The sequence below is a fragment of the Nicotiana sylvestris genome, chromosome 1 (assembly GCF_000393655.2).
Source record: "Nicotiana sylvestris chromosome 1, ASM39365v2, whole genome shotgun sequence".
NCBI lineage: Eukaryota > Viridiplantae > Streptophyta > Magnoliopsida > Solanales > Solanaceae > Nicotiana > Nicotiana sylvestris.
The window spans coordinates 60,497,599-60,523,199 of record NC_091057.1 but is presented as its reverse complement, the minus strand read 5'-3'; the positions used below and the strand labels follow the sequence as shown (position 1 = coordinate 60,523,199).

At 34.3% G+C, this 25,601-nt stretch overlaps 2 protein-coding genes across 9 annotated transcripts; both read left to right on the top strand.

Moving 5' to 3' along the window:
- The first annotated feature begins 9,540 nt into the window (after positions 1 to 9,540).
- On the top strand, positions 9,541 to 13,898 carry LOC104214830 (replication protein A 70 kDa DNA-binding subunit B-like). 8 transcript variants are annotated; one of them, XM_070159334.1, is made up of 11 exons: positions 9,541 to 9,765; positions 9,892 to 10,047; positions 10,165 to 10,435; positions 10,981 to 11,043; positions 11,165 to 11,289; positions 11,372 to 11,456; positions 11,604 to 11,684; positions 11,779 to 11,933; positions 11,997 to 12,117; positions 13,053 to 13,246; positions 13,521 to 13,898. In XM_070159334.1, the coding sequence occupies exons 2-5, from the start codon at positions 9,898 to 9,900 to the stop codon at positions 11,224 to 11,226; spliced, it is 546 nt and encodes a 181-aa protein (XP_070015435.1). In that variant the 5' UTR covers positions 9,541 to 9,765; positions 9,892 to 9,897; the 3' UTR covers positions 11,227 to 11,289; positions 11,372 to 11,456; positions 11,604 to 11,684; positions 11,779 to 11,933; positions 11,997 to 12,117; positions 13,053 to 13,246; positions 13,521 to 13,898. The 8 variants fall into 8 exon arrangements, with proteins under 8 accessions (XP_070015435.1, XP_070015411.1, XP_070015430.1 ...); XM_070159310.1 differs by having other exon boundaries at positions 11,549 to 11,684; XM_070159329.1 differs by having other exon boundaries at positions 9,541 to 9,772.
- Positions 13,899 to 19,355: 5,457 nt separating this feature from the next.
- Positions 19,356 to 23,192, top strand: LOC138870332 (uncharacterized). The gene is made up of 5 exons (XM_070148129.1): positions 19,356 to 19,752; positions 19,848 to 20,202; positions 20,350 to 20,908; positions 21,338 to 21,407; positions 21,511 to 23,192. The coding sequence occupies exons 1-5, from the start codon at positions 19,356 to 19,358 to the stop codon at positions 23,190 to 23,192; spliced, it is 3,063 nt and encodes a 1,020-aa protein (XP_070004230.1).
- The last annotated feature ends 2,409 nt before the right edge of the window (positions 23,193 to 25,601 follow it).

Sequence of the window (25,601 nt, the reverse complement as noted above, 5' to 3'; positions counted from 1 at the left end):
CAAGGGTACCTCACCGAGTTATTTAGTGAGAAAGGAAAACAAGCTTATATGAAAAACAGACAAGAGCCACCACAACCTCCTTCACCCAAGAGGACAGTGAATGTCATAAGCGGGGGAGAGGACATTCACGGCGTAACCTACACAGCCTCCAACAAGGTTTCTAAGGTAACAATTACACACGGGAAACGGGTGCGGCAGGTCCTTGAAAATGAAAGTATTTCGTTCGATGACGCAGATACCGAAGGAGTGACAACTCCACATAATGACGCACTGGTAATATCTTTACTTGTACATGATACTAATGTAAAACGAGTTTTGATTGATCCAGGGAGTTCTGTAAATATTATATTACTAAGGGTACTACGAGAAATGCAAGCTGAAGACAAAATGATACCCAAGGCGCACACCTTGTCAGGCTTTGACAATTCAAGTGTAGTAACAAAAGGTGAGGTATTTCTAACAACTTTTGCTATGGGTGTTGTGAAGGAAACTAAATTTCAGGTAGTTGATATGGAAATAGCCTACAATATGATCATTGGGAGACCATGGATACACGATATGGACGCTGCCCCATCAACTCTACATCAGGTTATTAAATTCCCATCACCATGGGGAATTTGCCAAATTCGTGGGGATCAGCAGATGGCTAAAAGTGTCAACGCTGTAACAAGTACGAGCGCCGAGAATAAAGAAAAGTAGCAATTACAGGAAACAGTTGAAGGTAAAAAAGATCAAACTTCAACTGAACAGGAAAAGACGGATTTGGACTCAAGACCTGACACAATTCAAGAACCTGAAGAAAATGAAAGCATCAAAACGACAATTGAAGAGCTTGAGGCAGTGATGTTATTTGATCAATGGCCTGAACGGAAGGTTTATGTCGGGGCCAATTTAAGCACGAACATGCGAGGTATGATAATCGAATTTTTAAAAGCTAACTTAGACTGCTTTGCTTGGTCCCACGCTGACATGACAGGGATTCCCAAATGTGGTGACTCACAAACTCAATGAGGACCCTTCTTTCACACCAATAAAGCAAAAGAAATGGAAATAAGGTGCTTTCAAGAACCAGGTGATTCAGGAGGAAGTCCAAAAATTATTAAAAATCGGATCAATCCGTGAGGTAAAATATCCTACTTGGTTAGCTAATACGGTAGTCGTACCCAAGAAGAATGGTAAGTGCCGTGTTTGTGTAGATTATACCGATTTAAATAAAGCCTGTCCAAAAGATTCCTTTCCCTTACCGCATATAGACCAACTAATTGATGCAACCGCAGGTCATGAACTTTTAAGTTTTTTAGATGCATACTCAGGATATAATCAAATTAAAATGGATCCTGGTGATGAAGAAAAAACTTCTTTCATCACAGACAGGGGGACTTACTGTTATAAAGTAATGCCCTTTGGCCTCAAAAATGCTGGGGCAACCTATCAAAGGTTGGTCACCAAAATGTTCCAAGAACATTTAGGGAAAACAATGGAGGTATATATAGACGATATGCTCGTCAAAACCCAGCAATCTCACGACCATATTTCTCATCTATCTGTTACTTTTGAAATTTTGCGAAAATTTAATATGAAACTCAACCCAGAAAAATGTGCATTTGGTGTTGCATCAGGTAAGTTTTTGGGTTTTCTTGTTTCTAATCGTGGTATTGAAGTGAATCCTTCTCAGATCAAAGCAATAGAAGAAATCCCGGATATACTTACTAATAAAAAGGAAGTACAAAGATTAACGGGAAGAATTGCAGCTTTGGGGAGATTTATTTCCAAATCCTCAGAAAGGTGTTTTAAGTTTTTCTCTGCACTTAAAAAGCAAGATCATTTTGAATGGAATGAAGATTGTCAACAAGCCCTTAGAAATTTGAAAGCTTATTTGTCAAAACCACCGTTGTTGGCAAAACCGAAGGTGGGGGAAAAACTTCTCATTTATCTGGTCGTATCTGAAGTCGCAGTAAGTGCTGTTTTAGTCCGCGAGGACCAAGGTAAACAATCTCCTATTTATTATGTAAGTAAGTCCTTATTGGAAGCTGAGACACGATACCCACAGCTAGAAAAATTAGCATTAGCTTTGATCATGGCATCTAGAAAGTTAAGACCTTATTTTCAATGTCATCCCATTGTAGTAGTTACTGCTTTTCCACTTCGAAATATTTTGCATAAACACGAACTTTCAGGAAGATTAGCAAAATGGGCTATAGAACTAAGTGAGTATGAAGTTATTTATCAACCCAGGACCGCTATAAAGTCTCAAGTACTAGCTGATTTCGTGGCTGATTTTAGCCAGGGGATGCATTTAGAAGCAGAAAAAGAATTATTAGTTTTTAATGGTGCGAACCCGGGGACTTGGGTTTTATACACTGACGGTTCATCTAATGTAAAAGGGGCAGGCTTAGGAATAGTCCTCGTACCACCTGCGGGTGAGACCATTAGACAGGCTATAAAATGTCATTCTATAACTAACAATGAAGCAGAGTATGAGGCTGTAATTGCAGGTTTAGAATTGGCACGAGAACTCGGCATAACACAGATTATAATCAAGAGTGATTCTCAACTCGTGGTTAATCAGATGCTGGGGACTTATACAGCCAGAGAGTCACGAATGCAAGAATACCTCGCAAAGGTACGAGAGTTAATAAAGCAATTCCAAACTTGGAAAGTAGTGCAGATCCCAAGAGATGAGAATGTAGAGGCAGATGCTTTAGCAAACCTTGCATCCGCAGCAGACGTGGCAAACAATACAGATGCTTCAGTCATACATCTATTTCATTCCGTTCTTGAACCTGATAAAAACGAGGTAAATTTTAATCATCTAACATGGGATTGGAGAAATGAAATTGTTGCCTTTTTACAGCACGGAACCGTGCCTAATGACAAAGGAAAGGCTTACGCGCTTCGCAAAAAAGCTGCACGATATTGTTTATATCAAGGTAATCTTTATCGAAAGATGTTCGGCGGACCACTAGCAAGGTGTCTCGGTCCCTCTCAAACCGAATATGTCATGAGAGAAGTACATGAAGGACATTGTGGGAATCACGCAGGAGGACGGTCACTGGTAAGAACGTTAATTCGCACAGGATATTATTGGCCTAAGATGGAAGAAGAGGCAACCAGTTTCGTGTCCAAATGTGATAAATGTCAAAGGTACGGCAATAATATGCACAGACCAGCTGAGTTACTACATCCTGTTTTAGCCCCTTGGCCCTTTATGAAATGGGGAATGGATATCGTAGGTCCACTTCCACAAGCAAAAGGTCAGGTAAAATTTCTACTTGTACTTACAGATTATTTCACTAAATGGGTAGAAGCAGGGGCATTTAAACAGGTACGAGAAAAAGAAGTTAAAGACTTCATATGGCGAAATATAATATGCCGCTTTGGAGTACCAAAGGAGATCGTGTGTGACAATGGACCACAATTCATTGGAGCACAAGTTACAGAATTTCTTCGAAGTTGGCAGATCAAAAGAATAACGTCTACGCCATATCATCCAGTGGGGAATGGACAAGCAGAATCAACTAACAAAGTTATTATCAATAACTTGAAAAAGAGGTTACAAGATTCAAAAGGTAATTGGCCTGAGGTGTTACCTGGAGTACTATGGGCTTATCGTACAACAACCAAAATAGGCACTGGAGAAACACCATTTTCGATGGTTTATGGTACGGAAGCCTTAATTCCAGTTGAAATAGGTGAGCCAAGCACACGATACGATCAGGCAACGGAGGAATCTAATAATGAAGAGATGCGGGTTAGCCTAGATTTACTTGAAGGAAGAAGAGAAGCTGCTTTGATAAGGATGGCAGCACAAAAACAAGTAATAGAACGATATTACAATAGGAAAGCACGCCTCAGATTTTCCAAAATTGGGGACTTCGTGCTTAAAAAGGTGTTCCAATCTGCAAAAACTGCTAACTCAGGAAAGCTAAGTCCAACATGGGAAGGACCATACAAAGTCCGTGGCATTGCGGGAAAAGGAGCATACCAGTTGGAAACAATGGATGGTAAAGTTTTACCCTCACATTGGAATGTTGTCCACTTAAAAAGATATTACTTTTAAGAAAGTATCTACGGTCAGGTATCATCATGTTAAAATTTCTCTCTTGGTTTATTAATATTTTACTAACGATTTTAGATGCTAGGCAAAATATCCTAACTCGTGCCAAATGATGAGTCACAACCTGCAAGGCAAAATGGAGTATTCTTAAATTCCTAGCCCAGGGTTACAATTAATCTGATGGAAATACACACGAGTTAGGCAGTCTTCATCTATAATCGCACCGTCGAGTCCCGTATATCTTTCTGTTTCAGGAAAAGGGCCAAAGTAAAAGAAATAAACAAGTGCTCGAGGCTTCATACTTCACCGCTCAAACACTTGGGGGACTACATATTATACACAGATATGTGTAGAGAAACAGATACGAGTATCAAACAAAAATCGGCCACAAAGAAGCAAGTGTTGAGAAAAAGTTACGAAGTCTTCAGCATTCATGAGAACAACAGAGTCATCTCTCAAACTCATAAACAAAGTCACCTCTCAAACCCTTCTTAACATGTAAAGATAGGGTCATGACTATGTACTGAAACAGGTTATGAAGAAAAACCTTGTTTATTTTATGTTATTTACAAATCTGTTACAAGAAAAACAGTTACGAGAAAGTTGTAGATGTATTGTAATACATGTAACAGTCAAACACTTGTTAAAAGTTTATGAATAAAAACTTGCCAAAGTTGTTTCATACAAAACGTGTGTTTTCCTATTACTTTCATCGTATTATAACACCATTATGAAGTTGAGACGTCTTCTTCATTAAGTGTCGATAAAATAAAAGGGCCCTCTTTTATAAGCCTCATGTTAATAAGTCATGAGAAGAATCATAAAGCATTTTCAAAGGATAAAAATGCTAAACTATTCTATAAGTCCTAAATAAGTAAGGAAAAGGCAAGAATAGAACACATTGAAGTACTAACAAAACTTCTTAATATAATTAAAAAGACTAAGTAGAAACTTAGTCAATAAAAGTTTATACAAGTGCCCCATTATGATAACTGAGGACTTTCACCAAAAAATCCCTTAAAAATTAAGGGATAAAACCATCATACAATTGAAGGGGTTAGCACATCATAAGTTGCAATATTTATTTCACTTTCAGCCACAGGCACGGTGGCAACTTCTGAAGAAGCAGCAACAGGAACGATTTCAGCAGAGCTTGAAATGTTAGGATCAATGAGGGAAACAAGAGTCACGGAAGCTTCAACAGACTGGGTCATAGAAGTTTCACCCTCTGAAGCTGGAATTGCAACATTTTCAGCTGAAGCAGGAATTGTAATCCCAATTGCTGCAGTATTCACTTCTTCATTTACAAGTTCTTCTGTTCCAGGAACTTCAAGTGCAGGAGAAGGAGTATCAGTAGACTGTTGGCTTTTCTCGATGGTATCTATGACTTTGGCCAGTTCAGACTGCAAGTCAAAACCTTCTTGAGCAGCTTCCGTCAAAGCATCACGACGAGATTTCAGGAAAGCCCAACTCACTTCTATGTTAAAATTTTCCTCTAGAAGTCCATATTCCTTTTCCCACATAGCAAGATCGTTTTTTAAGATTTGATATTCAGCTAAATGGGAATCAAGGGAAGCTTCAAGAGAAGCATGAGAACTCTTCAAGGCATGAATCTCGTCAGAAGAAGTCTGTAAGTCAGCCTGAGCTTGAGTCAAGCTTTGCACTAACTCTCCTGCATATTCTTCCTTCCTAGCCAAAAGTGCCTTCAGCTCTCTAACTTCTTCACTAGCCCTGGATAATTGTTCTGACAAAGAGCATTCCAAAAGCTCTTTGTCTCTTTTCAATTGGCTTGAAGAGGCTTTGACAGTTGCCAGTTCAGAAGTTAAACCACGGTTTTGCTGCTCCAGGAGATTTTTATCTTCTTGCAACTCCTCTATGGTCCCTTGAGCATTCTCGAAGTGCTCCTTCCAATTGGTTGCTTCAAGCTGGGCTCCCCTAACTATTTCCTCGGCCTCGTGGACAGTCTTTTCAGACTCACGAGCTTTTCTTTCCAGTAGGGAAATTCTTCCCATGAATTCTGTGCCAATAAGGTTAGCCTACAGAGGTAAGTCATGGAAATGAGAGATTGAAGATAATTAAAAAAAAACTTGTTGGTAAAAATACCTTCAAAGTAGAATGAACTATGTCATTCATCAGAGTTAAGCAGCTATGGCTCTCCATCTTCTTCTTCTCGATATCTCCAATTAGAGGTTCGAGCCAAACATCGGCTCTGCCGGTCTTCCTCAAGAGGCTATGATTGGTAGGACCCTCCAAAGTAACACTTCTCATAGTCATACTTCCACTGCTAGAACCTGTCTCTGTATGATGAACAGAGGGAAGAGGAGCAGTGGAAGGAATGGAATGAAAAGATGTAGAAACCAACACCGGAGCGGAAGCAGGTGCGGAAGAAACAGCCAAGGGAACGGATATAGGAGCGGTAGAAACTGGCAAAAGAACGGAAGTCGTCAAAACTGGTAAAGAAATACTTACGGTTGGCAGAGGAATGGAGGAAATAGGAACAAACAAGGAAAGAGGAGCTTCATCAAAAACAGGGCCAAGCTCGCCACTCCCGAAACCACTTTCAAAAAGATGCTGAATTGACTCATTATTATCTCTTGGTTCGGCGTCCTCATCAGATTGAATCAAAACAGGCTCGATGGCGGAGGTACGAGCAGGAGTGTTTTCAATTTCATCATCAATGATTATTCGTCTCCTGACCCTTGGCCTGGTAATTAGGGAGGTACCCTCCTCTTCTTCTTCAGAACTTTCCTTTGTAGCTTTCCTTTTAGGCAGCAAGGCTCGAGCCTTATCCAAATCAAGAGCAGCATTCGCAGACATGCGAATGGCCATAGCTACTTCAGCCGTCATTCCTCTAATGCCAAATCCTGATTAAAGGATGGATATACATGATTAAAGTTGAGGAAAAAGTGCTTAACATGTAAAAAAAAATTTCATGTAAAAGGGGGATACCATGTGTTTTGACTTTCCAGCCATGTAAGGAAGAAATTGATTTCCAAGTTCTCTGCTCCCTAGAAGCAATCTTCAAAAGTGAGTCTACCCAACCACGAAAGTTGGGAATAGGTTCCACATCTCCCATGGTTGCTACAAAAAACCAAGAAGGGACGAGGTTAAAAACAACTTTCTTTTGAAATTCTCAAAAGTAGGTACGGTAAATAAAAGGAAACCTACGTTCAAAATTCCACTTCTCAGGGAAGGGAATATTTGTTTCGCCAATCAAGTCCACTGTACGGACAGCAACGTAACGGATATACCATCCACGATCTTTGTCATCCTCAGGATTTACCAAAACTTTTTTGCTCCTTGCAGTTAAGGTAAAAACCCCATGGCGTATTAAGTTAGGATGGTATAGATGAATGAGGTGAGAAAAGGTGAAATTGACATTGGCCTTGGAGGATAAATATCTCAAACAAGCCACTGTTCTCCACACCAATGGACCGATTTGGGCCAAACAAATTGTAAAGAAACGACAAAAATCGAGAATAACTGGGTCAATCGGAGGATTAAAACCTAAAGTGAAGGGGTAAGTGTAAACAGAAGAATACCCACTTCTAAAAGAGGAAATTCTTTGATTTGGGGAAGGAATTGACATTCGGAGACTATCCTTCCAGTTACAATCTCTTCTTATGGTGGGGATTGTAAGCTCGGTTACTATTGTTGGGTAAGTATCGGCTCTTTCTAAATTTTTAATTTGTTTTTGAAGAGACGTTTTGTCACTTTCAAAAGACAAATCGTCGGGAACTATATCATCAACTGAGGGTTCTTGAGAAGGATCAAGAATTTCCCTACTTTTAGAAGAAGGGGCTTTTGGGACAGAACTCCTTGAAGAACCAGAGGAGCCGCCTCGCGTAGATACTAACCCTGTTCAAAGCCTACCTCCTCCGCCTCTTCTGTGTCTAACAGGGGCGTTGGGGAATTGATCTAGAATTGGAACCTTTTTACGGTTAGGGTTTGAAGAAGACATTGTTAAGAAGGAAGTATGTGCTGAAGATTTGTGAAGAAGACAAAGGAAGACAAAGTTATGTGTAAAATGAGAACCGTCAACTTTTTAAGTGTAATGATGAAAAGCCTATAATAAAGGCAGCTATCACTTCGTAAATAGTGAGAATGAAGAAGTCTCGAAAAAAGGGTATGAATAGCAGAATCAATTAGAAAATGACACATGGGCAGAACATTAAATGGAAAAGACTGCTGAGACGTTAGTACTGTCATGAGTATTAATTGTGGCAAAAATTCCTTTTACATGAAGATCCACTTCCCAATTATTTAATTGATAAAAAAAATGGAAAGTGGGGGACTATCTGTATTGGAAAAAAACTGAGTTTATATTAAAAGGTGATGTGGCATGACACGTGGATTAGTTAAATGGTCAAAGCGCAACAATTGACTAAGAGGCACAGATGGAAACAGCCACGGGAAGAAGAATTTAAATAGGCACGAGACGACGTATAGATACGAGTCTCGTACCAATTTAAATTATTTACAGCCAACAGATAGAAGGTATTGAAGGCAAAGATCTGGTGACAGAAAGGAGTCCAAATTCATTATTAAATACTTGATACGTTACGAAAGTGGTATTTAATAGGAATGATTGTATAACGGCTTATTTAATATCATTTATTACTCATGATTATATCATTAAAGCTGAGGCTTCATTCCTTTACCTAGAATTATCTATAAAAGGAAGAAGTATCATCATTTGTAAGGACACAGAATACTATTGAGAATTTATTGAAATACACATCTATTTGCTTCTTTACCATCGTTCTCAAAAGTATTTTATTTTTGTCTCCTGATTATCAGTAACCCGAATTTCTTTTTAGCTTTGACCAAAGACTCAAATTTTTGGTTAAACACGGTTCAGCCTCTAACAGCTTGTTTGGATGGTTGTTACGTATCGTTTCATAATGAATCATAACGTACTGTATTGTATTGTATTGCATCGTTTGATAAATATAATGTTTGGATAGATTGTATCGTTTGTCATCATTTCATGATATCACACACCAGCAATATGAAGAATAAACTTGCAATATTATAAAGAAAAATTATGATATAGAGTAAAATCTATATCTATTTAAAAGGAAAGAAGTCATCCCTAATATTTTGACAAGTGTTAGTGTCCATAAAATGCCATGTGGCAACTTTAGGACAAATTAGTTATTTTAGGTAAAATTAGTTTCTCTTTTTAAATTTTGAATTTGAAAACAATTAGTAATTGGGTATTCTATATTTTTTTTTTTAAAAAGCACGTTATTCTATATTTAAAAGAAGAAGAAGTAGTTTCTACGTTTCTTTTAAAAGATTAAATTTTTAATTTGAAAACAATTAGTAATTAGGTATTCTATATAATTTTTTTTAAAAAGCACGTTATTCTATATTTAAAAGAAGAAGAAGTAGTTTCTACGTTTCTTTTAAAAGAAAAACCCATTCCTATTAAATAGGTATATAGATATATTTTGAAACCTTACCCGCTGGCAATTGGGAACGCCATTTTCATCTCTTTGCCCTAAAAATTTCATCCTCCAAATTCGGCACCTCAATCACACGATGTCTTACCACGATATCAACTCCTTATCCACGAACTCTTCTGCCCACGATTCCAGTAACATGATTTCACGATTTTATCAAATTAGTTCTACTTTTACAGTATATAGTTCTTTTCTTTCTCCATCGGGTGCATATCAAACAATAATTTTATACTACAAGAGGTGATTGGTATGATTTGTATTTCATGAACGATCTTTATTCCAGTTGAGATTGTATTCCTTTAACACATAGTTTCCGTGAAGTTTTAGTTTCTACTTATATTTACACATACCTCTGTCTATTTTCAGGATATAATGGCGTCTGAAATCAATTTCATTAGTGAAATTAACAGCAAATTAATGAATTGGAAGTTAAAGGTTCGTATTGTGAGGCTTTGGAAAAATCCGGACCGCGACATGCCTGACAACCCCTTTTCCATTGAGATTGTTCTGATGAATGAAAAGGTATTGTTTAAAACATTATAATTACTTTCCATTTATCATTGTTTACATATGCCGTAAGTATATTACAGTCGTATACGGAATAACTTAGTCATTTTAACTAATTGAGTTTTTTTGTAGGGCGACCGCATTCACGCAAGTATTGGCAGGTCTTTTATTCAAAGGTTCAAACAAGAAATTGAGGAAATGAGTTTGTACCTCATGAACAATTTTGTGGTTTGTTCAAATAATATGAAGCTTAAGACCAAAGACCACAAGTTTAAGTTGATGTTCACGCATAAGACCACTGTTGACGAAATACATGATCCACAATTCAACATGTGTATTTTCAAATTTAGAACCTATGAGCAGCTGTCAAATCCCCAAGAATTTGACAATACTGAGTTATTTGGTAATTAAATTTCTCTCATTTTTTCCACTTTCATTTTACTTTGCCTTATTTGTTCTCTATCTTATGAATTCTAAGTGTGAATTAAATTAATACTAATCATAGTACATAACATTAAAGATTAAGTTTTAGTTAAAGCTGAATTTCTTGATATTGTTAAATCATCTGTCGAAAATCATAATCTAATTTCTAGAAGGCCTTTGTAGGCGTATGGAACTAAATAAAGGTCAATATTGTACTATTTCTTTGAACATCTCTATTACAGGTGTATAGTCTTGGTACTACTTTATATAGTATTTACAGATAGTTTTTCAGTGGTTTTATGAAGGCCTAAGGTTAGCTTTTGATCTCTTATTCCATAGGTAGCTGATGGAGTTCATGCCTACAGTTTACTTTGCATTCTCTGAAACCTTCCCTTTTCACAAAACTCATAAAAATTGATACATGTTGCCTCTGGAATATACATCTAAGTATTTAATTCCTTTACAATCTTCATTTATATTATCTATAATGATTACTAATTTTGCACATATTTCCTTGCTTTGTAGATGTCATTGGCGAAGTTGTGAGTTATGAGGACGTACAATCTATCAAGCAAGATGATAACATCCGTATGTACATGAATATTGAGATACAAGATTATGAGCAAGCTAGCCACAATTTATTCAACTAAGTAAACATTTCAACAATTCTTTATTTTGATTCCTATGCTTAACCTTATAATAATTGTAGGAGTAACAACATTTCTGCAACTCTTTGGGGAGACTTTGTGGAACAGATTAAGCCATATTTGAATGGATCCAATGATAAGCCTGTTATCGTCGTTATGCAATTGGTTAGAGCACATCGATTTCGAGGTTATTAAATTGTCTACTTACTTTGCAATACAATATCTCTATACAATTAGTAAACTCTTAAAAATTACTTTTAAGCGTGCAGAACAATATTCGGTGAGGAACACTTGGCATGCGTCGAAGCTTTGGATCAATTCAAATCTTCCTCAAGTTGTTGACTTTTGCTCCAGGTCTCTATAAGTTGGGCTAAATTTAAGTCTATTTCATCCTAAATTTTAGTCTTACAATTTATTAACGTATCTCAAGTTAAAAAATGAAACAGAATGGTTTCTGTGCGTAGAGAAAGCTCACAAAGAATTACTCAAATTTCATCTCAGAAAACTCACTCTGTTGCTAATAAGCTAGCATCTGGAAGTATTGAAGTTAAAAATGTTGAGGATTTGAGTGACTGTAACCATGTGAGTACCTACTTTTTATTTTATTTTTTTACTTTTTAATTACTTATCTCATCTTTCTCTACATAACAATTGTATATACAATTTTTATGAGCAGCTAGGAAATTATTGGGTTGTAGCAACTATTATACACGTTGAATTAGACCGTGGATGGTGCTATTTAGCATGCAAAAATTGCTCAAAGAAACTAGAAAAAGCGGGGAATAAATTCTATTGTAAAAAATGCGAGCAGATTCAATCTGTCACTCATAGGTATGACTGTAATTTATACTTTCTTTACTATTATATGATTTTAAAAATACAAACTCTTTCCAGGTACAGGCTACAAGTTAAAGTGATGGATTGCACCGGCACAATTTCTTTGCTGTTATGGGATAAGGATGCAACTAAGATTATCGGAAAGTCAGCAAATGATTTAAAGGATGTTGTATTTGAGGTATAATACAATTGCTTAGAAAAATAAGACCATCAACGTTGAAAGAAGTGGTACCTGATCCATTCCCCTGCATCTCCTTCCCGTTTTATTGATGGGGTAGTTCACTTTGTGTCTATATGCATGTGAGGACTGATGTACTTGAAAGAACTTTAAGTTAACCAAACGTCAAAGTTCTTTTAAGTTTAAGTTACAAAGTGATTAAGATATGATTTTTAAATTTCAAATAAACTTATTACTAAATCTGTATGCCTTTGCTCTTATTAGTTTTACTTGAGAAGTTTGAACTTTGAAAGTATGACAATATTTCTCTGTTTTTTGGTGTCCTTGAGTTTCGCTAAAGTTAAGATATTGTAGTTAAGGTTAAGTTCTATTTTTAACTTACCCCTAAAGTTTCATTTTGTTTTGAAGTTCTTTAAAATCTAGGTTTGTTCTTTTGCAGCTAAACACATAAAAAACAACATAGACTCAAGCAAATCTACTTTTGTTTACAAGTATTTTATGAAATCTAGAATAATTTTGACATTAACACTACCTATTCAATCTTTATAAGATAGTGATTAACAAACAACAAGAAAAAATGGTTCCATCTCTGATGACGATGTTGCTGAATTTGAGGTTACAAAATATTATTAAAATGGTTGGAGTTTGGCGACAAAATTCAGGAATTGTTAATGAACAAAGAGGCATTTTGCATAAGAAAACTTATGGTTTCATTTTAGTTTCCCATCTTCTACTTTAGTCTTTTTATATTAATAGCTTTATTTAGTGTATTATTCCTCGCATTTAGCTTATGCTTAAAAACACAGTTACTATGAGAATTGAAGCATCGTCTTTTTCACAATATTCTTATAAGGAACAAACAAAATGATTACATTTACTTTTTACTTTTGTTGTTGTAGCTTCTATTAACCACAATCATTATGTCTTTTTGTTAGACTTCTGGTGCTGCAGACGACTCTTCATGTCCAATGGAGATAGAAAATATTGTTGAAAAAGGGTCATGTTTAAAGTTGAGGTTAACAGTTCCAACAATCAGAATAAAGATGTAGTCTTAAGAGTTGTTACACTTACTGACGACGAGGAAATTATAAAGAAATATATTCCTTCTCCACAAGAAGAGACGTTCAAAGTATGTTTCTATACTCAATTTTTATCAGTTTTCCTATTTGTGATTGCATTAATTTTAATTATGATAGACATTTCTTTGTAGGATCCAGATTTCAATAACAACGAAGTCATTCAGGAAGATAACGAAATTACGGCGATTTTACAACTCATTATAAATATTATTTTACATAATTCATTCTTTTAATTTAATGATTTGCAAGTTATAAAATAATAAAGCAACTAGAACTTTAGATTAAGTATTGATTTTCACATGTTTTTGTGTTTTAAATATGTAGGATTCTACTGAAGATAATGAGTTGATCGATGTTGCACATACATCTGCCAAGATAGGTTTAACTAATTTTGTAGCAGTGGTTGAAGAAGATTCGAATGCACAGTTATCGGGAAATAAGATCAAGAGAGTATTTAAAAAGAAGAAGATAACATAAGTTGTTTGCATATGTACGAGTTGTAGAAACTAAGAACTGTCTTATTAGTTAGTTTATTAGTTTTATTAGTTATGAACAACATGTTTGAATCATTTCATGTTTTTCTTGGTATTGAACTTTTCCTGTTTAGTTAGTTTGGTATTTTCATTTGCTATGGACAAGATATTTGAATCAGTTCATGGTTATTTCAGTTGTTAAAATTTTCCTATATAGATACGTAAGACAGTCCGCAATCTTGAATTAATGTTAGTTAAATTATCTTATTTTGTTGATAGATTTTTACGTTAACCATTGATAGCTTGCATCTTCCTCCAGGGATGGATCATAAAGTTAGTTGACGAACATTTCAACTACATGACTGAACTACTTTCCATAAAGTGCTAAGTTTGCTGAAATATTAATAATAATTTTACATGACTCGAAAGAAGGAACAAATTTATTCTCTTCATGACAGGTATATTTTCTTAGGTCGGGTGAGAGCATTGGAGTCGTTACAATCAGTATCGATCTTAAGGCTACTGGATCTAAATTGTATTTAGTAGTTTTAATTATTTTGCTATTACTTGATAGGACCATATTTTGTAAAATCAACTTAGAGTTAGAGATACTCTAAGTTCGTCATGACACCAAGAACAATTGTGGTGGAAATAGGAGAATCTGTTTCAAGAAATTCAATGGCAGCACATGTATACAACAACGAGCCAGGCCAATAGCTTGAATGAGGGTAAAAGTAAAGATAGTGCCTTTTTTGCATTCACAGTTGCTTATTTTATTCATCCAAAATACAAAACACCAAGAAAAAATATTTATCATATTTAAACCACATAAATGAACAAAATGTAACCTTTTCTTTTGGATAGGCAACTAAGAATCGTAACAATTGACCTTAAGACAACATAATGGACACATAGATTCAAAATAAAACTAGCCAAACTCTTAATTGAGCACAAGGCATCACTTTGATCGACCATCCTATCATAATCAGAAAGAGGGCTGATCTTCGACTTTCAGTTGTTGAATTTGGTATTGCTATGTTTCGATGAATTGAGGATCCAAAAAAAGGGTGGCATATTGGTTAGTAAGACGAAGCCAAAGGAATTGACTTACAAAGTTTTGGGAACTAAACTGTTATCGTGCAGAAAACTATATAAGATCAGTATAAGAATTGACAATCATTACTAATATAGAATGATCAATAGACGATAAACCTTTTTAATGGCACTATCAATCAACATCGATGAGTCCATTATTGTCTTAACATTAAGTTGACATCCAAAAGCAGTAGCAAAGAGCCAAAAACCGCAATGCGCAGATTGTAAACATATTATAGATAACAAAATTTCATGTGAAAAATCTGAAACAAATCATATCTTTTGTGATTGTTTATGAAAGGATAAGTGTTATTTTTTATTTTTTATTCTAATAAGCAAGTTATTTAGAAGGCCACTAATATAATGTAATTTTTAATTAAGGGGTTATATAGATAGATAAGGGAGAAAACGAATAGTCAATGATTTCTTCTATGAGTATACATGAATTTAATTTCTTTTCCTAAATTTTAATTATAAAAGTTATGGTTATTGTCCTTTATTTATGATGTAAAGATTTTTTTTGCACATATAGAGCAAACAAAAACTGCTTCTAATATTCATTAATAGTTAATTCCACAGAGGCTACAACTAGCAGTTAAAGAGTCATAAACCGTTTCCTAATTCTCAACGTAAGTTTATCTTTTTTGGAATTTCTACTTTCCATCTTAGAATAACGATCATCAATACAATTCATCTTTCTTCTAAAGTCTTTCAAAATGGCATACTAAATCCAGCTTCTCAGATCCTTCTCCATGAAAAATCAAAAAATTCCACTTTCTATACCAAGCAAATACACGATACAGAATCAGAAAAGGCGCAAAAAAACCTTTGTTACCAAAGGTATGTTCTTTGATTAGCATTATCATATCTGAAATACTTTTTATATTTTTTTTATTGCAAGCTTATAAGTAGTAAGATCAAATAGAGTAAAAAAAAATTTATAATCTCTGATCAATTTGTAGATAAATGGGGTAAAAACATAATTTTGGCGATGATTATGGTATATAAAATTATGGTTTAAGTTATGAAGTCTTTATAGTGAAACATCTACTGTAAAAGAGTAGATAGAAGTATTCATATAAATTTAACTTCTAAAAGGACTTGACAACATGAAGTTGGTTGAAGAAGTTCAACAGTAATCGAGTTCTAACGTTTGCATTTCAATAGTTGCAAACTACAGAAGGGAGTGGAACTATAGTGTTAGGTTATTTCTACTCCATATTCATGTACTGAGACTAAATTTTAAGATAATTGATTTATTCTTGAATTTATATCCAAAATCATGTATTCCTTCGGACTCGTGTGCTAGATGCGCTAGCAATTTTTGCTGGTCTTTGAGGAAATCTTGATCATCTAAATATCTGCTTAAGTTTATTTTGTCGCCAAATTTCTTTTCCTATCATCTTCTACCTTGTGTAATTTATAATTACTCTGAATTTTAGCATCTGTTATTTTATAAGATTATAGATTTTCTAATAATAATCTTCTGGTACCTTCAATTTTTGTGCTTCATTCTGTTATTGATGTGAGAATACATAAAAATAATTTAGTCCGAAGGATGAAAAACATGTGGTTCAAAGGAAGAAAAGGGTTAGAGGTACCGGTTCAACAAGAACAACTAAAAGGGACGAAAAATTTATATAGCTTATATTTTGTTAGTTCTCTGTTTCACTGATCATTAGGAAAGTTGTGCATATTATTGCCTCTGAAGTCTCCTCCTTCAAAATTCTGCATTTTATATTTTTATATTTTACTAAAATTTATTCTTATTTGAATGTTTGGTTTAGTTAATTATTAGTTATATAACTAATAATGCATATTAAATATTATTTTGTAGACATGAGAATACATCATATTGAACCTTCCAATAATACAAACTATTCTGTCGGAAGTGAAGAAAGAGTTCCTCCTTTGTCCGATATAACAAATGGTGAGTGAAAATATCACCTATTTAATATATTAGTTGTGTTGTTACAACTTACTTTATCATAATTTATTCTTATTATAATGTTTGGTCAAGTTGATTAATAGTTCTACAACTAATGATGCATATAAAACTCATTGTGCAGACATGCAAATAAATTATCTTCTCCCCGATTTAAATACAATTCCTATATGGCAAGGTTAGTTCCTCAATGGTGTTCTCTATTTAACACCTTTATTGTATACATTTTTTGTTGACTTATTTTATTCTATCTGTATTACTTTTAAAATTATACATTCTCATCATAGGTGCGCACAGTGACAACATATTGCCTGATTTAAATGACACTCCAACTGAAAAAGGTATTAAAAGTTTGATTCTCATATTAATTTTTCGTCTAAAGTATATCAAAAGTTAAAAAAATTATTATTTAATAGGAACTCTTTCAATTAATACTAACAATCCTACTACATTGTAGATGTGCAAATGCATAATTCTCTGCCAGATTTAAATGAAACTTCAATAATGCAAGGTAAGCATTTGAAATTCATATTGTTATTAGTTAAAAGTAAAATACAATGTTAAGATTAATGAAAATTAAATACTGCAACTCTCTTACTAGAAATCGGGGTTGCAATAAACAACACTGTCATTCAGTATGTTTCTATGAGATATTGGTTTACCTTTAAATAATGACCTTATACTAGATGTGGCTATATGAATCTAAAGTTACTTAATTGACTATCTTCAAGAGAAATATTTTGACATTGTTTCAAGTTCTAACACCCGAAATATAGGAACTATTTTTTTTCAGAATGATAGTATACTAAGAAGTAAATTGGCAACTAAAAGTTGTAAGTTTAGGAGTATATGTCAAAATATTGTACGTTAACGCATTGTATCATCTTGATGTAATAATGGAGATTGTTGAGTTGTCTTTACCAATACTTGAATTATGGATTCAACTTGCACGTTTCGTCCTCTAATGTTTATGAATCGTAGTAAATTAAAAAGAATGGCAGTGTTCCATTGAAGTCTTAACTGACTAGAAAACTTAGTATGTCTGTATAGACTACAAGTAGAGTGTGCAATAAAAGGGAAGCTTCTCTAGGAGAGCCTATGGATGATCAGGGGAGTAGAAGTAGGAGTAGTAATAGTCTTAGATCAATATACACTTACAAATTATACATGTAACAGGGTAGTTGCCAAATAACATAGGATATGAAGATGATGAAGAGTATCCAGGTATGACAACCATATCTTTGCACTTTTCTATTATTATTAAAGAAAGAATCTATATTGACAAACATAGATGTATATATTAATAATCCACCCCTATTAATTGATTTAACTAATACTTTTCTTAGATGTGGATGTTGAATGTGACGAAATTTACACTGAAGGTACTTATCAGATACTCCTTATTCACTCAATGTAGTTGGATAAAATAAATCAATAATCTCTGTCTTTGACTTTGTATATTATTGCAAGTATAGATTACTGGGACATAGGAGATTCTACATATAAATGCGAAAAGTGCGGTGCTCTTTTTTGGTATGAAGAAAGAATCCGCAAGCATTACAACTCAAAAAAACCTATTTTCACAATGTGTTGTGATCGTGGAAAAATAAAGCTTCTAGATCTTAAGAAGCCTCCTGAAGTTTTGAAACAACTTTTATTTGGATCAGGTTAGAGGAATTATAACTTTTAATATCAACATGTTCATATCGTCTTATATTCACATTTATCATTTTGCAATGGTTTTAATATAGGTCCTAAAAGTAGCCATTTTCGAGAAAATATTAGGAGTTATAACTCTATCTTCTCATTTACGTCAATGGGGGGTAAGGTTGATGTCTTTATCAACCAGAAAAGAGGGCCAAGAACGTTCAAATTATGTGGTCAAAACTATCATCAAATTGGGAGCTTACTACCTCCTGAAGGATCTACTCCAAAATTTGCACAGTTATATATATATATATATATATATCCAAAATTTGCACAGTTATATATATATGACACAGAGAATGAAGTTACAAATAGAATCAATGCTTTCAGGTTAGTCTTATACCTTTATTATATAATACTATGCAAATAACATTTAATTTAAAAACCTTTATTGATATCATATATTTTTTCAGTCGTGGCCAAGATATTAATAAACTTCATGCTGAAATTGTTTCTGATCTAAAACAAATGCTTGATGACAATAATGTTTTGGCAAAGACATTTAGGATGGTTAGAGATCGATTCCAGGAGAATATAGACTCCAATGTTAAGCTCAGATTAATAGGGAAAAGAGGTACTGATGGTAGAAGATACAACTTACCAACAATACTAGAAGTAGATGCTTTGGTGGTTGGTGATTTTGAAGTTTCTGGAAGTGATCGTGATATCATTATAGAAACACAATCTGGACAGCTACAAAGAATAAATGAACTAAATGCTGCATATTTAGGACTACAATATCCTTTGCTTTTTCCTTATGGTGAAGATGGATACAGAGAGGATATTCCTTTAAGTCATGGCGATGAATCATCGAGAGGAAGGCAATGTGTTAGCATGCGAGAATTTTTCGCTTATAGAATTCAGGAAAGAAAAGATGAAGTTCCCACCATTGTGTCTTGAGGAAGATTATTTCAGCAATTTTTAGTTGATGGTTATACAATGATAGAATCTTCTCGATTGAAGTTTATCAGGACTCATCAAAAGCAATTAAGAGTTGATTCTTATAAAGTCCTAGCAGATGCTATTTTGCATGGTGACATCGATCCTTCATCCCAAGGTAAAAGGATAATTCTACCTTCAAGCTTTACAGGGGGTGCACGATATATGGTTCAGAATTATCAAGATGCTATGGCAATATGTAAATGGGCTGGGTACCCTGATCTTTTTATCACATTTACTTGCAATCCTAAGTGGCCAGAGATTACTAGATTTGTGGAGAGCAGAAACTTGAATCCTGAAGATCGTCCAGACATTTTAAGTAGGGTGTTCAAAATCAAATTGGACCACTTAATAAAGGATTTGAGAGATAATCAAGTTTTTGGACAAGTAAAAGCATGTGCACAACATTTACAATTTATTTTAAATAAAGATGATAATTTATATGAATCAGATAATTGTTTTTTTAATAAACTTGCTTAATTTCCAATGCAGTGATTTATACCATTGAGTTCCAAAAACGAGGACTACCTCATGCTCATATCTTACTTTTTCTTCACGAGTATAATAAATTTCCATCTGCGTCAGATATTGATAGAATAATTTCGGCAGAAATACAAGATAAAGTGGATGATCCTAATTATTACAATGCCGTTAAAAATTTAATGATGCATGGCCCATGTGGTTCTGCTAGGAAATCTTCTCCTTGCATGCTGAATGGTAGATGTACAAAGCACTTTCCTAAAAAGTTTGTTGAGGCCACAACGGTTGATGAAGAAGGGTATCCTGTTTATAGAAGAACGGATAATGGTAGAACAATTATGAAAAATGGTATTGATTTCGATAACAGGTATGTGATACCACACAATCGCTTTTTATTATTAAAATATGGCGCTCATATCAATATTGAGTAGTGCAATCAAACAAGATCCATTAAATATTTATTTAAATATGTCAATAAAGGTCATGATCGTGCAACTGCTGCTTTTTCTCAAAGTACTCATGACAATGGTTCATCAACCGTTGATGAAATCAATATGTATTATGATTGTCGCTACATATCACCATGTGAAGCTGCTTGGAGAATATTTAAGTTTCCTATTCACCATAGAGAACCATCAGTGGAAAGACTATCATTCCATTTTCCAAATGAACAAAATGTCATTTTTTCTGATGATGATCCAATTGATAATGTTGCCAATAGACCAACTGTGAAGGAATCAATGTTTTTAGGATGGTTTGAGGCAAACAAAAATTTTTCAGAAGCAAGAGATTTGACTTACGCAGAATTCCCTCTTAAATTTTGGTGGAACCAAAAATTTAAAAAATGGGAAAAGAGGAGAAAATTTGGATTTTCTATTGGTAGGATTTTCTTTGTTACTCCTGGAAGTGGAGAGATATATTATCTTAGATTGTTGTTGAATGTAATCAAAGGTCCAACTTCATATGAACAACTTAGAAGAATTAACAATCATGACTATCTTATTTTTAGAGATGCATGTTATGCACTTGGGTTGTTGGATGACGACAAAGAGTATGTTGATGCTATAAAGGAGGCAAGTACTTGGGGCATGCCATATTATCTAAGATAGTTATTTGTCATGTTATTGTTATCAAATTCAATGTCACGACCAGAAATTGTTTAGCAATCATCGTGAGAGTTATTGTCAGAAGATATTCTCCATGAAGAAAGAACATTATTGAGTAATCCAGGTATTAAAAGATAAAATTATTAGATTAAATATTTTTTAGTGCTATATGTTAAACAAGGAGGAAATATTAATACTTCATAACTTCTATAATATTCTACTTTGTTGAATTTGGTATTTATATAGATGAAGACCACTCTCTGTTTTTAACTATTGATAAAGTCAATTTCATTAATTTTATAATACCATTCTTTTCTCGCTACATTTTGTTTTTATATGTTCTAAACGACATCACAAATTTCAGCTTTTTCTTTTGAGTTATTGTAATACATGTAGTTAAAAGAACTAAAATATAGTACTCCAGATCAATGCTTAGATATGTTATTCTATAACAAATTAATGATCTGTATGCAAAAGCAAACAACCTACATATACATAAAACTACATGGTTGAGTTTTAAATATGAGTATATATTTTATTTTGAACTTTAACATTTTTATGTCATGCAGCGGTAGAGTTAACAACTTATGAATTGAAAAATTGTTACTTGAAAAAGCTGGACAAGATTTTAAAAAGTTGTGGAAAAAGCTTTAACGATTTTCCGACAATGCCAAGACCATATTACAATGAGGAAGAATTTGATGGTGCTAACAGACTAATTAATGAGGAATTGCACTATAATAGGCGCTCTTTGACACAAGAGCATGAACAATTAGTAATGAAATTAACAGTCGAGCAGAAGTCTGTTTATGATAAAATCATATCTGCAGTGAATGAAGACAAAGGAGGGTTATTCTTTTTATATGGTTATGGAGGAACTGGCAAAACTTTTATCTGGAAAACATTGTCTTCTAGCGTACGATCTAAAGGTGATATAGTGATAAATGTTGCTTCAAGTGGTATTGCTTCTCTTTTGTTACCAGGAGGTCGAACTGCACATTCAAGCTTTGCGATCCCTCTAAATCCAACTGAAGATTCAACATGCAATATAAAGCAAGGTAGTCCTTTAGCAAAGTTGATTGTGAAGGCAAAATTGATCATTTGGGATGAGGCACCAATGATGCATAAATACTGTTTTGAAGCTCTTGATCAAACTCTTAGAGATATTCTAAGATTTAAAGATCCGTCAAATTTAGATCGGCCATTTGGAGGTAAAACAATTGTTCTTGGAGGTGGCTTTAGACAAATCTTGCCTGTAATTACAAAAGGTACTAGGCAAGAGATTGTTAAAGCAACTCTAAATTCTTCATATTTGTGGCCCCACTGTCAGGTTTTAAAGCTAACAACAAATATGAGATTGCAAGAAAATAGATCTGGTGCAGATTTGGATGATTTTAAACAATTTTCTGATTGGATTTTGGCAATAGGTGATGGAAAGATTGGATGTTCCATTGATGGCATTGAGAAAGTAGAAATACCCGACGATCTTCTCATACATAATTGTGATGATCCAATATCTGGAATTGTAGAAAGTACATATTCTGATTTCTTGAGACATTTCACAGATATAAAATACCTTCAAGAAAGAGCAATTCTTGCACCAACTCTTCAAATGGTGGAATCGGTGAATGATTACATGGTTTCTCTCAACAATAGCCAGGATAAATCATATTTAAGTTCGGATACAATTTGTATGTCTGATCATGCATTTACATCTTTGGAACATGTACATACACCTGAATTCCTAAATAGTATTAAATGTTCAGGTATTCCAAATCACTCTATCACTTTGAAGGTAGGTGTTCCTGTGATGTTGTTAAGAAATATAGATCAATCGTCAGGATTGTATAATGGTGCAAGATTGATCATCACAAGACTTGGAAATCGGGTAATTGAAGCCAAAGTATTATCAGGAAAAATGGTTGGAGACAAAGTTTTTATACCAAGAATGACACTTACTCCATCTGATGCAAGAATTCCTTTTAAGTTCCAAAGAAGGCAATTTCCAGTCATTCTATCTTTTTCCATGACCATCAATAAAAGTCAAGGTCAATCATTATGTAACGTGGGATTATTTTTGAAGAAGCCAATGTTTACTCATGGACAACTATACGTTGCACTTTCAAGAGTAACAAGTAGAAAAAGGTTGAAGATCTTATGTTATGATGAAGATGGGAAAGTAACAAATGAAGCTACAAATGTAGTGTATAAAGAAGTCTTCAGAAATTTAGAGGATAGAAGTTTTGAATGAGTAAGTATCAAATGAGTAGCAACAATGACAAGTTCAGTGTACATACTCAGTATATAGTTTCTCATGCTACAGAGAGAGATAAAGTTGAATGAGGTAAACATTCTTCCAGATTTACTTTACATTGATATATCCTGTTGCAGTTTAGTCACATGTACTTTATTTGTTAAATTGTCTATCTATATTTGCAGTCAATCAATTCAATTAAATTGTGGACTTGCAAGAATATGGATTACCAACCAAGCATTTCCATTCATTGACCGCTACTATGTATGAAATGTTACTTAGAAAGAATTTTATTAAAAAAATATATAATAGGAGTAATACTATCGCTTATCAATCACAGCTCCAAGCTGTTGGGGAACTAAATATTTTTCAATCTGGCATCAAATGTGGCACTGGTTATTTCTTGAAATCCAGTTCCAAGCATAATCGCTTCTATATCCACGTTAGTCACAATAGTTTTCAAGAATATTGAAAATTAATTTTATTCTAAGTTTCTCGAGAAACATATGTTTGTTAAATATTAAACATTTAATTGTGTATTTTTTTAACGCTGGAGATCTAATAAAAGATCATGAATGCTGGACAAGGCCAGATAACATGAAAACACCACAAATTGTACTACTGATAGATCAAAATAATCGTGGAACAGAGATTGTTGTTGAGAGGAACTGACGTTTAGTTGTATTATAGAAGGTGGGCTTCACTGCTTATTTTAAGAAGTATGAGTTCTGTCTTGATTTTGTCCTACATGAGCATGTTATAAATGATCGGGTATCTTTTCATCTCATACGTAGAAGTTTTAGCTAACAAATTCAATACAAGATTTAGTTACAATGACTGTTGCTTTATACAAAGATTGTGCAGAAAATTTTCATAACTGATTTTAACTACCTTTTTTTTCCTTCTCAATACAAGATGATTTATCACCTGTTAGTTCAGTCTTGGTAATTTTTGTTCATAGGGAATGTCCTGAGGAGTGTAGAGAAGTTGTATCATCTATGATTTTTGTAGCAGCAAGATTTGCCGACGTGTCAGAATTACGCCAACTAAGAAGTGTATGTTGTCACACCTCCTTTTTCCTCCCCCGCGAGGTGTGAAGGAGTTTTTCCAATTAAAGGAAAATCGAAACGGGATTTATTTATTTATTTCAGAGTTGCCACTTGGGAGATTTAGGGTATCCCAAGTCACCAATTTAATCCCGAATCGAGGAAAAGAATGACTCTGTATTACAGTCCGCGAACCAGAAATCCGGATAAGGAATTCTGTTAACCTGGGAGAAGGTGTTAGGCATTCCCGAATTCCGTGGTTCTAGCACGGTCGCTCAACTGTCATGTTCGGCTTGATTATCTGATTTTTATACAAATAGGAACTTATGTGCAGATTTTAATTCTTTATCGCTTTTATTATTATTTATTCTTCTTCTTATTATTATTATTATTATTTTTACAGGGAGTTGCAACGTTGTGAAAATGTATCTCGAACCTCGTCACAATCAATGTACCCGTGGTCGTCAACACAGTTTGACTCCGTTGAGATTTGGATTTGGGTCACATAAATGTGCACCCGAGTTTAAGAAAATTAAATTATTAAAGGCACGCCTAAAGCGACTAGCGTATCATTTACTTTGGGTAGGGCCGTGAAATTTTGCTAAACGGTCCGTCCCGAAATCTAAGCAATTTTAGAGCAACTATTTACTGAGGGCCCCGCAGTTTTATATTTTTTATTCGACGAGGCTCATCTCATTCTTATTTTTTAAAGGAATTTGCAACGTCATGGACACGCATCTCAAACCACGTCACAATCAATGTACCCGTGATTAGAGACACATTTCGATTCCGCTGAGATTTGGATTTGGGTCACATAAATGTGCACCCGAATTTAAGAGAGTAAGATTAATTAAGACGCGTCCTAAAGAACTAGCGTGTTGTTATTTTTGGGTAAGGCCGTGGAGTTCGCTAAGCGGCCTATCCCGAGTTCTAAGTAATTAACACATACATTTTTTGTGAGGGCCCCACAATCTGTGTGTTTTATTTGGCAAGGCTCGTCTCATTTTTATTTAAAGGTCGTCCTATAGTGGCTATGTTTTCTATTTTTGTTTGTATCTAAAATAAATGAAAAGGTCCTACTTTATTTACATACTTATGAGTTGTCATATTTAAGTTTCGAACGTGATTTGTTGAAAGAGGGACGTGATACAGGCAGTTCGTTTGGCAGTTATGGGCCCAGGCCCAGCGCACACTGTATGAACTGGACCTGGGCCATTCCTTTTCCGATAAGGGCCTGTTAATTCATTTGACTCAGGCCCAACATTTATAAGGATGAAATGGGAACCGGTGTTATTTTATTCTAACGGTATTGTTGCAATTTATAACGAGGTAGCCTACTAAATGAAGTGAGATTAACTAG

What these genes read in the sequence shown, in the direction of transcription:
- LOC138870332 (XM_070148129.1), top strand. Translation starts at nt 19,356, where the DNA reads ATGATAGAATCTTCTCGATTGAAGTTTATCAGGACTCATCAAAAGCAA. An exon ending in TTTTGGACAAGTAAAAGCAT is followed by an intron (nt 19,753 to 19,847) that starts GTGCACAACATT and finishes TTTCCAATGCAG; the next exon opens with TGATTTATACCATTGAGTTC. An exon ending in GGTATTGATTTCGATAACAG is followed by an intron (nt 20,203 to 20,349) that starts GTATGTGATACC and finishes TTTTTCTCAAAG; the next exon opens with TACTCATGACAATGGTTCAT.
- LOC104214830 (XM_070159310.1), top strand. Translation starts at nt 11,259, where the DNA reads ATGCAATTGGTTAGAGCACATCGATTTCGAG. An exon ending in ATTTGAGTGACTGTAACCAT is followed by an intron (nt 11,685 to 11,778) that starts GTGAGTACCTAC and finishes TTTTATGAGCAG; the next exon opens with CTAGGAAATTATTGGGTTGT. An exon ending in ATTCAATCTGTCACTCATAG is followed by an intron (nt 11,934 to 11,996) that starts GTATGACTGTAA and finishes AACTCTTTCCAG; the next exon opens with GTACAGGCTACAAGTTAAAG.